The following is a 15,514-nucleotide window of genomic DNA, read 5'->3' as shown; positions in this document are numbered from 1 at the left end:
GAGGAGGTCTAAAATGGATCAGCAGGGATAGGGGACGGTGGTGTCCCTGTTTGAGCTACCGGGATCTAGGGTGTGCCCAGTAGCGGTGGTACGGAATTTCCAGACTGTACGGAGGGGAGGGACGGGTCCTTTCCTGTGGCATGAGGACGGGTGTGTCAGTGTTTAGACGGTGTTTACAGGAGGTGGGGTTGGACAGCGGGGAATACGCTTCACACTCCTTCCGCATTGGGGCAGCCACGGAGGCTGCCAGATGCGGGTTGGATGAGGCAGCTGTTCGAAGAATCGGGAGATGGGAATCTCGACGATTCTGTACCTATGTGAGGCCGCAGTTGGCCAGGGAATAAAAAAACAAAAAAAAAAGAAGAAAATAAGGATTTTAAAACTGTATGAATGTTGGGGTTTGGTCAAGTTTAGTAGTAGCAGCCATTTGGGCAATTTGGGATTTTTTGTTGCCTGCAAAGGTTATTTTGTTGTGTTTATTTTTTGTTTCAAATGGAGGTTCAGCTCGCCTAGTCTGGATCATAGGGCACTCGTATGTGTGCTGGGGGGCCAGGAGAGGAGACGAGCAACCTGATGGCAGGCGATTGGGTATTTCCATGAGGGATGCCTTTTTGTGTTGGTTGGGGATCCCTGGGATGAAGTGGAAAAATATGCAAGGTTGGACAGGCCCCCGGACATTCTAGTGATTCACGCAGGGGGGAACGATCTGGGGGTCCGCAAAGGTCAGGGACCTGTTAGCGGACATAAAGGTGGACTTTATGAGGTTGCGGTTCCAGTTTCCGGAGACGTTGCTGCTCATTGTAGCCAGGACGGTGTGGAGGTGGGCTAGGTCTGTGGTGAGCATTAACAAGACGTGTATCAAGATCAACAAGGTGGTGGGGAGGTTTGTGGTGCAGAATGGGGGATCGTTATTCGGCACAGAGAGCTGGAAACTAATGTTGGGCTCTACTTGAGGAGGGATGGGGTTCACCTCTCCGATGTGGGGATCGACCTATGGTCGATGGGTCTGCATGATGGAATTTAGAAGGCCCTGCGGGTGTGGGGTTGCCCTCAAGGTTGAGGGAATCTCCCTTTCGGCCTGTGGCGATGTTTCTGGTGGTCTCTGAAGGTTGGCGGTAAATCAGCGGTTATCTAAAAGCGGTGGGGGGCTCATCTATAATATGTGCCCCTCCGGTGTATTCCAAAACGGTGTATGGAATACTGGTATGGTTTTACTGACGGAAGTTGTCTCCGTGCGGTCACAGCTGGTTATGTTAAAATGGGTACCGCAGTGAGTTGGTTGTTTGGGAAAAATTTTAGGTCACCATCAGAGATCGCCAGACTGGGCATGTTATTATCTATTACTGGTTGTATGTATATATATATATATATATATATATATATATATATATATATATTTGGATTGGAGTAATTTATTGAGTTTGTGTTGATCAAGGCTGCTATGGCCATTATACTCCAAGAAGGTGTGATCATTTAGGTGGCAGTTATGGGGGGTTGGAGTATAATGGGTAACAGGGCAAATGAAAAGGTAACATTTAGACTACACTGGTCATGGCCAACATCTACCACCAGTGTTTCTTCTGGATTTGCAGACTTGGGCACTTTGATTGGCCGGAGTCGCGATGACATCACTCATGTGTGTGGGAGACACCAGTCACGGCACAGGCCCTAAAGAAATGGCACAGGCAGCCGTTTGAGTGCACATGCGCAATTGGCGTAGTATGCAGTAAATATCTTCTAAACCGTGCACGTTTAGGAGAGATTTACAGTACCTATAGGCAAGCCTCATTCTAGGCTTACCTATAGGTACAAATAAAATAGAGGAGTTTACTTCCTCTTTAATACCGCTTTAATGTCTAACAGGAATTAAAAGGTTAGTTCACGCAAGAATATTATCAGGTACAGGATAGATACAGGACAGTTGAATCACCCACTGCCTTAGGGTTGCCACCTGTCCAGGATTCACCCGGACAGCCTGGGTTTTGAATCATGTGTCCGGGTTTCAGTTCACCTGAAACGTGGATACATTATTCAGACAGGAATGTCACTTGGAACAGGGCTTGACAGGAGGGTGATGGGGTACTATGTGCACCGCATTACTATTCTCTTTGGAGTGCCTAAATGTGTCCCAGGGTCTGTTACAATCCTATAGTGCAGGTGTCGGCAACCTATGGGCTGCACCTGGCCCACCACTAAATGCCCAGCCCATCAGTGCATGTGATGAATCACCTGACCCCCGCAGACATTTTAACCCCTTCACGCCGACCATAGGCAAATATGCAGCCTTGGCTTGAAGGGGTTGTACCAGGTGATACCTGCAGCTGCAGGCATCACCCCAGTACCATTTTTTAGTGCCAGCGCATGGCTTTCTTGGGATAACAACTGATGTGGTTAAGAAGTCACTCGGCTGTTATCCCAAGCAGCAGGATGGGCCACCCCCCCCCTGCCTTCAGTGGCTGGCCGGGGCTCTCCTCTCCCCTGAGCGACCAGCCGGCACGTTCGCCTACTGGCCAGAGTTCCGCACAAAGCCAGAATCAGCTTCAATTGGGTCTCGGATCTAGTAACCCAGAAGCGATTTCATGACATGAGTTTCGGTTAACAGAAGACTTGAAGGCGCAAAATTTTTAAGAAAAATTATAGCATTCAAAACAGCCAAAGTTGGAGTTTTGAAGTGTAAAAGGAGGGATTTGGGGTCTTATAGACCCCAGATACCTCCATAAAGAGTACCTGTCACTGCCTATTACTGTCACAGGGGATGTTCACATTCCTTCTGACAGCAATAAAAGTGATCAGAATTTATATTTTTCAAAAAGGGACAGTGTGAAAAAAAAGATTTTTTTTTAAAGCACCCCATTCCTTACACAGCTGGGGTGGGCTGTGTGATGTGCAGGGGGGGCTGTGTAATATGCAGGGGGGACTGAGTAATGTAAAGGGATCCAGAGGTGCGGGGGCTGTGTAATGTAAAGGGGTTCAGAGGTGCAGAGGGCTGTGTAATGTTAAGGGGGCCAGAGGTGCGGGAGCTGTGTAATGTAAAGGGGGCCAGAGGTGCGGGGGCCATGTAATGTAAAGGGGGCGAGAGGTGCAGGGGCCCTGTAATGTAAAGGGGGCCAGAGGTGCAGGGGTTGTGTAATGTAAAGGGCTCCAGAGGTGCAGGGGCTGTGTAATGTTATCTTAATTTATTAGCAGGAGAATGCAGCCCTCCATGCATTCACATACATTGAATCCAGCCCTTGGAAAAGGGTTGCTGACCCTTGCTACTGTATACTAAAATCTAAAAAAGATGTACTGTGCGCCGTTAAAATGTTTGAGCTTGGCTTGAAGAAAAAGTGGCAACCCTACACTGTCTTCACTTGTTTTGGGCTCTGCCCCCTAACACATGCATTGAAAGGCTAAGCAACACTATCTCTCTCTACCTGCTGCTTTCTCTGGAATTCAAAATAAGCGAAAGCTCTAACAATAAGTGGGAGAACCTCTTATAGCATGTATGTACCAAGCAGCAATCACCCATTTTAATATACACAGGGCTTTTTTTCAGGGGGAACTTGGTGGAACTCAGTTACACCACCTTTGGCTCAGACCCTTGGGGGGGGGGGGGGGGGGTGGCTGCTCACCACAATCACTTGTAAACACAAAAGTCAGGTTTCTGTGTTTACAAGTGACAGCTCTGAAATCTGTGTGTAACCCCCCCTGAACTCTGCACTCTGTATGTAATGCAATCCTGGTATTTAATGCCCCTTTAAGACCCTCCTACTGTTCATGAAATTTGACTGACCACATCCACTATTTGATGTGATTTGGAGGGTGTATGTGGAGGGGTTTTAGTTGGTTGAGTTCCAGCACCTATTGTTTGAGGGAAAAAAAGCCCTGAATATACATATATAAAAATACACGTATGCACATATAATTTGATAAACAGACTATTGAACTGACTATTTTTTGATGCAATTAAACTAGGTCATTTTCCGCCACCCCAGCCTGCGATTTGACAGTAAAGCAGCAGCAGTTTAGCTCTATACTCACACTGCTCTCGCTTTTTCTAGAAAAATACTTAGAACCCCAAAACATTATATATTTTCTGAAAGCAGAGGCCCTGGAGTGAAAATGGTGGCTGTTGCAATTTTTTTTATGTCACGCAATATTTGTGCAGCCTTTTATCAAATGCAAACTTTCAGGTAAAAATACACTTAAATGCATTTTAGTGCAAACAAACACAATATAGTACCCAATTTTTTGGTAAAGTATGAAAGTTGAGGTTGCATCAAGTAAGTAGATACCAAGCATGTCAAGATTTCAGTTGCGCATGGCTATGAAATGGCAATAAATTATAATACCTTAAATTTTCCGACTGTAGGCGATGCTTTAAAAGTGTTGAGTTAAAAGTGAACTCTGGCACTAGAATTACCCTCACTCTGATGGTCATGGCAATACGCCACATGTGTGATGCAATCACCATTTACATATGTATGCCAGACCTACGTGCACATTTGCATTTGTGTGCGACCAAAGGGGGGGGGGGGGGGACTGGATTTGGGTGTACTTTAAAATTAATTAGTTCTGTTTATGTTATTTACTTTTTCTTACACTTTATATTTTTCACTTAACGTGGAGTTCCGCCATTTTTTTTGTTTAAGTCAGCAGCTACAAATACTATAGCTGCTGACTTTTAAAATATGGACACTTACCTGTTCAGGGCGCCCGCGATGTCGGCACCTGAAGCTAATCTGTCCCTTGGCTCTCGGGTGCTGCCACCATCTTTGGTAAGGGATTTAGGAAATGAAGCCTTGCGGCTGCACTTCCTGATTCCCTACTGCGCATGTGCGACTCGTGCTGCATGTTCCCACTGGCCTCTGCTGTCTGCTGGGACCCGTGTGTCTCCCAGAAGACGGGGGGGGGGGGCTAGGAGTGGCGTAGATACCCGCGGGTGGCGCGGGTATCTATGCCCAGAAGTGGGAGCAAGATACCTGTATTAGACAGGTATCTGCTCCCCCTCCCCCCCGAAAGGTACCAAATGTGACACCGGAGGGGGGAGGGTTCCAAAAAATGGAAGTTGCATTTTTGTGTGGAACTCCGCTTTAACTTTATTACTATAACAAGGCGAGAATAAGTCCCTTGTGACAGCTTTGGGCAGTAACAGGTTCTCTTTATCAAGACATCAGGGGTCTATTGGACCCCTGGTGTCTCCCCTGCCCTTCAAGGAATCTGAACAACACACAGATTGATTTCATCAGATGCTTCTCTGGCTGTACTGGCCATGGAAACACAGCTCTTGTTACCTCCAGCTTCATTATTGACAGAGGAGAACAGGGAACAAAGGTTCCTCTATCTCCTCTGTGTGCAGTCGAGGACTGCTTACAGCAGTCTTGGACTCCCCATTGGATTGGGAATTCCTAAAAATAACAGCTTGCTGCAGAGGCCATATATATATATATATATATATATATATATACACATACATACATACATACACACACTTACAGCCTAAGGGCAGCAAGCAATTCATTTAATACAAACCTGAATGATATTTTTTTCAATTTGTTTAGTTTAAAATGAGGGGAGGGGCAGAAGAGCACAGAAAAACCATAAAATAGAGTGCTGCATGTTGTATTTTTTAATGTGCTCCACGCTCAGCCCAAGCTCAATAAGAACAAAAACTCATCACTTCATGCAGTGCTGTTGTTCTGAGTGTGGTTTTGTTCTGAACAGAGACTATGAGACTATGAGACTATGGTCTTCTAGATTTTTTACAAAAAAATAACTAAATATAATTAGCCTAACTCTCTTGGTGGCTACACAATGAGAAGGAAAAGAACATTTCAGCTTCAATGTCTCCTCACCTAGCTGACAGCCGGCATTCCAGAAGGGCTGTGGGTTGTAATTGCTGGAATCAACTCTGTAGGATGAAGGGTAGATGCGAGAGAGCTGGTGCTGGTTGAAACGAACGAACTGCGCTGGCTTCTGCTGAAGGATTTGATGTGCTTTTGTCTCGCTAAAAGACGAAACCTGCCAGCTGCAAGATACTGTGGAAAAAAGAGAAAATCAAAACATCACTTCAAGTCAATGCATTCTGGTACAAGGTTGTCTTACTGTCCTGAGAGGTCCTCTCATAATACCATGGTGTGAGAAATGTTACTATGCTGGTCAGTGACTAGTATACAAAAGCTATGGGATAACAATGGCCTACAATGGTTTGTTATGTGGAGCTGCTGGAACCTCTGTCCCCAATACCGATAAGAACATTTTCAGATGACCTTGACTCACAAATGTTGTCAAATTTCTTCTCATACTTAGGAAATACACTGTATTTTCAATATTTTTTCTAAAAACCCTATTTTTGGGGGAATTTGCTCCATTTTCATGCACTGTATTTTCTAGCTCTTTGTCCCTTCTAAAGTTAGACATCAGGTTCTAGAAAAATCCAGAATGTAAGACTGTAAACAATGGGAATAATTCAGTCAGGCTTTATGGGTGATAGAAAATGCCTACAGGTATGGCTTTCTACAAACAACACAGTGGGGATTATTTATGAAAGGTAAATCCAATTTGCACTTGGAAGTGCAGTCGCTGTAAATCTGGGGGGTAGATCTGAAATGAGGGGAAGCTCTGTTGATTTTTTTCATCCAATCATGTTCAAGCTAAAATGCTGTTTTTTCCTTGCATGTCCCCCTCGGATCTACAGCCACTGCACTTTCAAGTGCAATTGTAGGGCAAAGTGGACTTGCCTTTTCGTAAATAAGCCCCAGTGTATTATAAACTACTGGTGTCCCTGACCTTTATGGGCCAGTTCATGCAAAAGGTGAATTCAGCCCTTCACATACCTCCCAACATTCTGAGATGGGAATGAGGGACACCTACTAGCAAACGTATGTAGTCATAGGACATGCCCCCTGCCATGCCCCCTTCAAGGGGAAATAACAAAAAAAAGGTTAATTAAATCCACAAGTGCTTTTTTTACCATTACTATTCCTTTATATTGACTTTTAAAATTGAAAAATACAGCAATTTAGAATTTGGATGGAAGGTTTAGCACCTTTTGAAAGATAAAAAGTGCATTTTATATACAACTAAATAGATCAGACCAAAATGAGGGACAAATGAGGAGGAAAGAGGGACAGAGGGACATTGCTCCAAATCAGGGAGAGTCAGGAGCTATGCCTTCTACATACAAACAGATTAAACTTCTCTCCCTATATGCCCCAGCTGGAGAACACATGGGGAAATACATGTGCAGTTATGATAAAACCTTAATCTTCAATTCAGGAGAGGTTTAGCTCTACTTTAAGGAAAGACAATGGCAGCAATCCATCTGTTAGAATAGAATGGATAGAATGATTCCGGGTGATTTAGCTGTGCACAGGACCATTTTGTGTTGACCATAAAGAAGTCTACTGGTGGTATTTTGATACAATTCTTGAATAGTACTTGGAATGCAGACAATGTACTTACTACTAGCAAACATTTGCAAAAGTTTTTTTTGGCTCATTATGTATTTTTTGTTCAGCTATCTCCGATTCCAAACCATACCTATCAAAATGCCACAAGATTGTTATTTTAACCATGACAGATCACGGTTAGAGTAGAAGAGTGAATATAGTTAGTACACCCCAGACAGGGCTGGCTATATTATCGTAGGTTTTATTTCCTATTGGATGCATGGTGGCTAGTCACACAGCAGTTTCTCAGTCTCTTCACTAAATAAACAGGCAGAAAGTGCATTTTTGAGTTTTATTGTTCAGGAAAACCTGGATATGGAAAAGTACAACTTTGACAGAGGACTCTTTGTAATAGCAGTTAACCTTCTCCAGATAGTCCTCTAGAGGAGAAGGCAGAGCTTCAAGGGGATCCCGCACTGGAAACAGCCCTGAGCCACCAATCTGAAGCAGTCTCTCAAAGAAGAGTAAAGCAGCATTAATCTCTCTAGGATCTCTCACTCTATGGCCTCTACACACTATGTCAATGGATACATGAACACCTCCTTCCAGTATAAGCCAGGCCCTGCTTCATGAATCTCCAGGCCAGAGCCACAACAGACTTTCTCTTGACCAGTCTTCACACTTTAGCAGTAGGCCTCAAGCTGTCCATAAACCAGTGCCCCAAACAATCTCCTTCAGGCCTCAGCAAATATCACTGGAGGGCAGACAGCCCCTCCAGACTGGGTCTCTCTCCACTAGTGCAAAGGACCCTGCTGCTCTTAGTTCCAGAGTATCTATGCACACCTCAGTCACCCTGCTGGTCACTCTCTCGACTATGGATCGGCTGAGGTTGCATGAATTATTCAGTCCAGGGTTTGCCTCTCCCAACCCACTATATTCCAGAACTTACTGGAATGTGGTCTGAAGTAGGTGAACCTGCAGTCAGCAGAGCCCAGAACAGCCAGCAACAATCAATTCCTGCTGCAGTAGTTACCGTGGAGCCAAAAACTAAGTTTACCAATGCCTGTTAGCAGCCTAAATAAGAGGGCACTACATATAGGAAAGAAGAGTGCCCTGTAGAATATAAGGGAAGGGTAAATAGAGACAGTAATCATTTAAAGAACTAAATATAATTGAAAGTCAGGATATTTCGAAGGGGCAGTTGAACTAGCTAAATATTTGTGTAACCAAATAACACGTTGCCACCTTCCTTGCAAAGATGGAGAACTCTTGGATGGGTACTGAGGAGTGCCTTGTACAAAAGTTCAGCTCATCTGCCTTTTAAACATTTATTGGTTAAGAACATCAAATGCACTCAATGCGTTTCTGAGTAACAGCCACTCTGTCGTGGACTTTACAGGTTCATCATAGGATTGTTCCAGTGACTGGACTTTTTTCACTTGTGTTTTCACTTATATAAACATGATTGTTATATTTGAGAATGATTTCTATCACAAAGTCATCATTTGTATATTTGGTACAGATTTTTGTTCATTGTTTTTAGCGCTACTTTCTTTACTATCCTGACCTCCTGTCTTGATGACAACCATAACCCTCATTACTCCTAGAAGTGTCACTGGGACAGGAAATCACTCATTGATATGGTCAACTACATAAGTAGTAATCTGGCATTTTAACGCTTTCACTTTCCAAAGGACCCAAAACAAAATATATACATTAGGCCTTAATGGAAAGGACCTTACATTAACCCTTTCCCGCCGAGCGTACGCACATCTGCGTACTCGGCTTCCGGGGGTTATACCGGGATGATGCCCGCACCTGCAGGCATCATCCCGGTACCGTTTTTTACAGCAGGCGATTGGCTATCCAGGCATAACAACCGATGCGGCTAAAAGCCGCTCGGCTGTTATGCCGGAGGAGCGGGAGGGGACGTCCCCCCCTCCCGCCGCCTCTCGCCGCTGTTACCGGTGCTCCCGCTCGATCGGGAGCACCGATTAAAGATCCGTCGGCTCTGGCTGCTGGGGAGGAACTGGAACGAAGCCGTAATCGGCTTCGTTCCAGTCTCCTCATCGTAAACACGGAAGCGACGTCATGACGTCACTTCCCGTTTACTCGGCTGCCAATGGCGCCGGTTTTAAAAAAATATCCGGTATTCAGAATCGCCGTTTTCGGCGATCTGAATACATTGAAGTGTAAAGGAGGGGTGGGGGGTCTTTTAGACCCCCGATCCCTCCATAAAGAGTACCTGTCACCACCTATTACTGTCACAAGGGATGTTTACATTCCTTGTGACAGCAATAAAAGTGATCAAATTATTTTTTTTTTTTTTTAAACAATTTAGTCATTTAAAAATAAATAAAATAAATAAAAAAAAATTTTCAAAGCGCCCGCCGTCCCCGCGAGCTCGCGAAGCAAAGAAAACGCATGCGGAAGTCGCGCCCGCGTACGTAAACGGTGTTCAAGTCACACATGTGAGGTATCGCCGCGATCGTCAGAGCGAGAGCAATAATTCTAGCAGTAGACCTCCTCTGTAACGCTAACCTGGTAACCGTAAAAAATGTTTAAAGCGTCGCCTATTGAGATTTTTAGGTACCGTACTTTGTCGTCAATCTACAAGTGCGCGCAATTATAAAGTGTGACATGTTTGGTATCTATTTACTCGGCGTAACATTATCTTTCACATTTCGCAAAAAAATTGGGCTAATTTTACTGTTTTGTTTTTTTTTTATTCATGAAAGTGTCCCTTTTCCCAAAAAGTTGCGTTTAAAACACCACTGCGCAAATACCGGGTGACATAAAATATTGCAACAATCGCCGTTTTATTCTCTAGAGCCTCTGCTAAAAAAATATATATAATGTTTGGGGGTTCCAAGTAATTTTCTAGCAAAAAATATGGATTTTAACTTGTAAACACCAAATTCCAAAAATAGGCTTAGTCATGAAAGGGATAAACTAGATCCTTTTAGCACTTTCAGTGGCTGCCACTTACTTTCTGTATCTACATCGTGGATACCAACTGACTTTGTGTATTTCACCAAATCTGACAGCGCCCTTGAAAGCTTCATTGTCTTCTTTTGCCTGTTCATCCTGAGAGACAAAAAAAAGATTATTCATTATCCAGTATAGGGTTTGAAAAGGTTGATAGAGCAAAAACATACAGCAGATTATGTCTTTATACCTGCTGTAATGTAGAGATGTTCTGGCCAAACTTCCCTGTTGTTCCAAACCATCATCACCTTCTTCTAAACTTGAACACTTTTTGATGCGTCCACCTTTTTTCTATAGCAAAAAGAAAAACAAAATACTTTTCTTAGGTATGTGGCACCCTCTGAGCGCAGGAAGATTTTTACACCGACTCATGTTTAAAACATGCAAGTCTTAATCTGGGTCAGGATTAGGGATGAGCTCAGGCGTGTTCGCATGGAACACGTGCAGAGCCCGCCAGGAAGTGAGCGCAGCGCTGTGCTAATCACAGGCAGTGAGACATTGCCCCGATGCGTGGCTGCAGAGATCGGGCAATGTCTCACTGCCTGTGATTAGCGCAGCGCTGCGCTCACTTCCTGGCGGGCTTTGCACATGTTACATGCAAACACGCCTGAGCTCATCCCTAGTCAGGATCATCAGCGTTCAGGGTTGAATGACTCTCTGGTGTCTCCCCTTGGTTTTGGAAAGTTGGAGAACATTCTGGAAGCTAGAGGATGGAGGCTAGGAGGGTTGTTCTGCATATTTAGAGGAACTTATCCAATCTCCACGTGGTGGGCCTGGCATGGGACTAAGTGAGCCCATATGAATGAGTCATGCCAGTAGGGGAGTCAGGTGGAAGATGGAGATGGAATGCTGAGGGGGCTGTCGTGGCCCTTAAGGCGAACTCCCTAGTCTGGGAGATAGGGGTGTTCAGCCTCAGGTGGGCTCAGGAGCTGGCTTGGGAGCATCTTGACAACAGCAGAAGCTTGGAAGGAGTCTTCCCCGAGAGGCAGTGGGAGCAAGGACAACAGTGTGAGTACTACAGCATGGTGCAGGGACTTACAAGGGAGAGACTACCATTCGAAATAGGTATTTCTCGAAGATAGCAGTGGGCTTATATATTCTGTAACTTTGCCCTGGGAGATCTCTGGAGAGCCAGTCGGATAGAGTGGTGAAGAAGAGTCAGCCAGATAGAGTGCTGAAGAAGACTCAGCTGGGTGGGCTCAGCCAGGTGGGCTGCTGGAAAATAGTCAGCCAGGTGGGCTGCTGGAGAAAGCGGGCTGCTGGAGAAAAGAGTCAGCCAGGCGGACTGCTGGAGTAAAGAGTCAGCCAGGCGGACTGCTGGAGTAAAGAGTCAGCCAGGCGGGCTGCTGGAGTAAAGAGTCAGCCAGGCGGGCTGCTGGAGTAAAGAGTCAGCCAGGCGGGCTGCTGGAGTAAAGAGTCAGCCAGGCGGGCTGCTAGAGTAAAGAGTCAGCCAGGCGGGCTGCTGGAGAAAAGAGTCAGCCAGGCGGGCTGCTGGAGAAAAGAGTCAGCCAGGTCTGCTGCTGGAGAAAAGAGTCAGCCAGGTGGGCTGCTGGAGAAGAGTCAGCCAGGTGGGCTGGTGGAGAAGAGTCAGCCAGGTGGGCTGGTGGAGAAGATCAGGTTTAGTTTTACCTTCATGATGGCACACTATATATTCTATATGTTTGATTTTTATATACATATTTTGTACCATATATTCATTCTTGAGTAGCTCCAATCTATTCCATCTGTGGGGATCCCTATGTAGATACACTGGTTTGGGTTCTACCATATTTTACTATTTATACAGTATACATATGTGAATCTAGTATCCAGGTGCAATATGACCTTTGTGTTTGCACTCTGGTTTGTGTGTCTCTACAGACCCCACAGTGGAAATGGTTTCCTACGATAAAGGGGTGTATGTTTGTACATACAAAACACACATACATTTATCGGGTTGGACTCTATTGATTTTATGTTGAGAAACAATGATTTCATCTATCTATATATATATGTCCCTTGGGTGTATGTACGAGTGCATTTGCACATATGCACCTACACACACATGCACATTTATATGGGATGATTGGATTACTTTCTATTATAGCGTTGATTTTCTCTTTGTAAATGTTGGCAAATTTTCATTTTCACTTTTTCCTTTTCAATGTTTTTATTGGTATTATCTATGTGAATCACAATGTTTCTATGCGATTATCAGTCCATTCTTTTGTGTGTATGGGGGTGCTCGTGGTGCACACAGGAACATGGATCTTCAGTTTGTTTGTTTTTTATATTAGTTTCCAATCAGAGGCTCTTAGGGGCTGAAGCTTAGTGATTGATCAGGTTGTGTGGTATTACTGATTAGTTCTGCCCCCAGAACACCTGTAGCTACTGGGGCAGTCTATTTAAGTTCTATCAGTTACTTCAGTCATTGTAATGATTAAGCACAAGATGTATTTGTGAAACGCGTCTACGTGACCATATGTTGGTGTATTTGGTGTTATCCTTATGAACAATAAAAGGCAATCGGGAGTTCTGGGTGTGCAGCCATTTCTGTATTTTTTCCAGGTGGGCTGGTGGAGAAGAGTCCGCCCGGTGGGCTGGTGGAGAAGAGTCCGCCCGGTGGGCTGGTGGAGAAGAGTCCGCCCGGTGGGCTGGTGGAGAAGAGTCCGCCCGGTGGGCTGGTGGAGAAGAGTCCGCCCGGTGGGCTGGTGGAAAAGAGTCCGCCCGGTGGGCTGGTGGAGAAGAGTCCGCCCGGTGGGCTGGTGGAGAAGAGTCCGCCCGGTGGGCTGGTGGAGAAGAGTCCGCCCGGTGGGCTGGTGGAGAAGAGTCCGCCCGGTGGGCTGGTGGAGAAGAGTCCGCCCGGTGGGCTGGTGGAGAAGAGTCCGCCCGGTGGGCTGGTGGAGAAGAGTCCGCCCGGTGGGCTGGTGGAGAAGAGTCCGCCCGGTGGGCTGGTGGAAAAGAGTCCGCCCGGTGGGCTGGTGGAGAAGAGTCCGCCCGGTGGGCTGGTGGAGAAGAGTCCGCCCGGTGGGCTGGTGGAGAAGAGTCCGCCCGGTGGGCTGGTGGAGAAGAGTCCGCCCGGTGGGCTGGTGGAGAAGAGTCCGCCAGGTGGGCTGGTGGAGAAGAGTCCGCCAGGTGGGCTGGTGGAGAAGAGTCCACCAGGTGGGCTGGTGGAGAAGAGTCTGCCAGGTGGGCTAGCATTTCCTGCAGTGGTATACCTGGCATCAGGGTCTACAAGGGAGTTGTAGGTACTCTGTGATGCAGTTTATAACACTTTATGCTGCTTCCTAATAGGGACTGAGCGTCCCTAGTCTGTAAGGGGCTGTTGCTGATCTAACAGAGACTGTAAGCTACTAAAGGAGGAATCAATTGGAGTTGCACAGAGTAAAGGAGAAGAATCAATTGGTGCTGTATATAAGGAGGAAGTTGTTCCTGATTTTGTTGCTATCAAGTTGGACCACCCCTATAATTCCCCCCCCCCCCATATTTTCTATCCACATCCAAATTATTACCCCGCAAAAAAAAACAAAAACAAAGCTCAAGGACTCTTCACAGTGTTCGAATGAAAGCTGAAGATGTTGAGTTCCTGGCTGTGACAGGTAGACAGGTGAAACTGTTTTATTGGTTTCAAAACTTCGTTCAATTCATACTGAGCAAAAAAACTTTTCCTTAGAAATGTTGAAACTAGTACAAATTATTGTGAAAGAGTATTTAAATGGCTAGTCCCAAACAACTTAGCATTTTTGGTAAATACAGGACAGTTAAACCACATTACAATTTCTTATATCATAACGCCATGTCACACTAAGGATCTTGCTACTGACGAAAACTTGCCAGAGGTAGGATCACTCCTCTGCCTGAATATATCACTCTCCCGCTGGCTTGAGGAGCAAAGAGACACTTTCATGCAGATGACTTTTGCAGTTGCTTCCTACACTTTCCAGCAATTCTGTTACTGGTGAATTCTTGCTAGCGATAGGATTGCTAATGTGACATGGCTGTATTGTCAAGTTCCTGGGTCTGAAGGCCTGCTATGTCCATAATGGGGGGGTCCCAATCACCTTGCTAAAATTTGTATGCATGTTCTATTATGGACAACTCAGCAAATGTAGCCGGACAAGTAAAAAAATAGGATTTTTACGTCATACTTACCTGTAAAATCCTTTTCTTTGTGTACATCATAGGACATAGGGTCAGGCTAATATTCATTACCTGCTGGGTTATACTTCATCATTTGGTGAATGGACAATGGTAGACCAAAGGTCTTCAGACAGGAAGTGATCCCCTATATAACCCCTCCCATACAGGAAGCACTTCAATTTTGTAGCAAGCACTGAATCCTTAACAAAGAGGGGCGGGATCTCTGTGTCCCATGATGTACTCAAAGAAAAGGATTTTACAGGTAAGTATGATGTAAAAATCCTATTTTCTTTTTCATACATCATGGGACACAGAGTCAGGCTAATATTCATTACCTGCTGGGACTTCCCAGAGCAATAGCCTTGAGGGGAGGGAGACACCCTGCCAAACAATAGTCATCAGAACTTATATGGCAGCCGAAAGCCAAATCTTTGGCTGCGCGATCATCCACTTGATAAAATGTTATGAACGTATGCACTGAAGACCAAGTAGCAGCCTTACAAATCTGAGCCACAGATACCCGATAGTGAAAAGCCCAGGAGGTTCCTACACCCCTGGTAGAATGAGCTCTCACCCTAAAGGGAGGAGCTTTATGTTTCAAACCGTAGGCCTGAATGACCAATTGAGGGACCCAATTGGCAATGGAATCTTTGGAAGCTACCTTCTTGGGTCCTTTTGGTAAAAAAAAAAAAAAAAAAAAAGAGTCTCCACAGATCTAGGCAAATAAAACTTGACTGCCCAGACAACTTCCAAAGAATGCAGTCGTCTCTCTTCCACCGAACGAGGCTGAGAGAAAAAAGAAGGCAAAATAATGTCCGGATTTAAATGAAAGGCCGACATCACCTTTGGCAAAAAGGATGGAACAGGTTGTAACACGACTCTGTCGTGGTGAAGGATCAAGTACGGTTTCCTGCATGAAAGAGCCCCAACTCCGACACCCTTCTAGCCGAGGTGATAGCCAACAGGCAAGGCTAGCTTGTGCAACAGCAAGTATAATGGACTTTTCTTAATAGGTTCAAACGGTTGTTTCTGTAACA

At 45.3% G+C, this 15,514-nt stretch overlaps 1 protein-coding gene across 5 annotated transcripts in view; it reads right to left on the bottom strand.

The window, feature by feature from the left end:
- PLCH2 (phospholipase C eta 2) overlaps window positions 1-15,514 on the bottom strand; it is a 998,026-nt gene that overhangs the window by 98,126 nt on the left and 884,386 nt on the right. For all 5 annotated transcript variants that reach the window (XM_077457673.1, XM_077457675.1, XM_077457674.1 and 2 more), the window contains 3 exons: window positions 10,549-10,649; window positions 10,360-10,457; window positions 5,835-6,017 (listed from right to left, as the gene is read on the bottom strand). In XM_077457673.1, the coding sequence (XP_077313799.1) occupies window positions 5,835-6,017; window positions 10,360-10,457; window positions 10,549-10,649 (382 nt within the window). The remainder of the gene's footprint in view (window positions 1-5,834; window positions 6,018-10,359; window positions 10,458-10,548; window positions 10,650-15,514) is intronic.

This window comes from Lithobates pipiens, unplaced genomic scaffold (genome assembly GCF_037356315.1).
Source record: "Lithobates pipiens isolate NorthernLeopardFrog02 unplaced genomic scaffold, aLitPip1_a1.2 Scaffold_27, whole genome shotgun sequence".
In the NCBI taxonomy this organism is placed as follows: Eukaryota; Metazoa; Chordata; class Amphibia; order Anura; family Ranidae; genus Lithobates; species Lithobates pipiens.
This window is presented reverse-complemented; position numbering and strand designations above follow the sequence as displayed.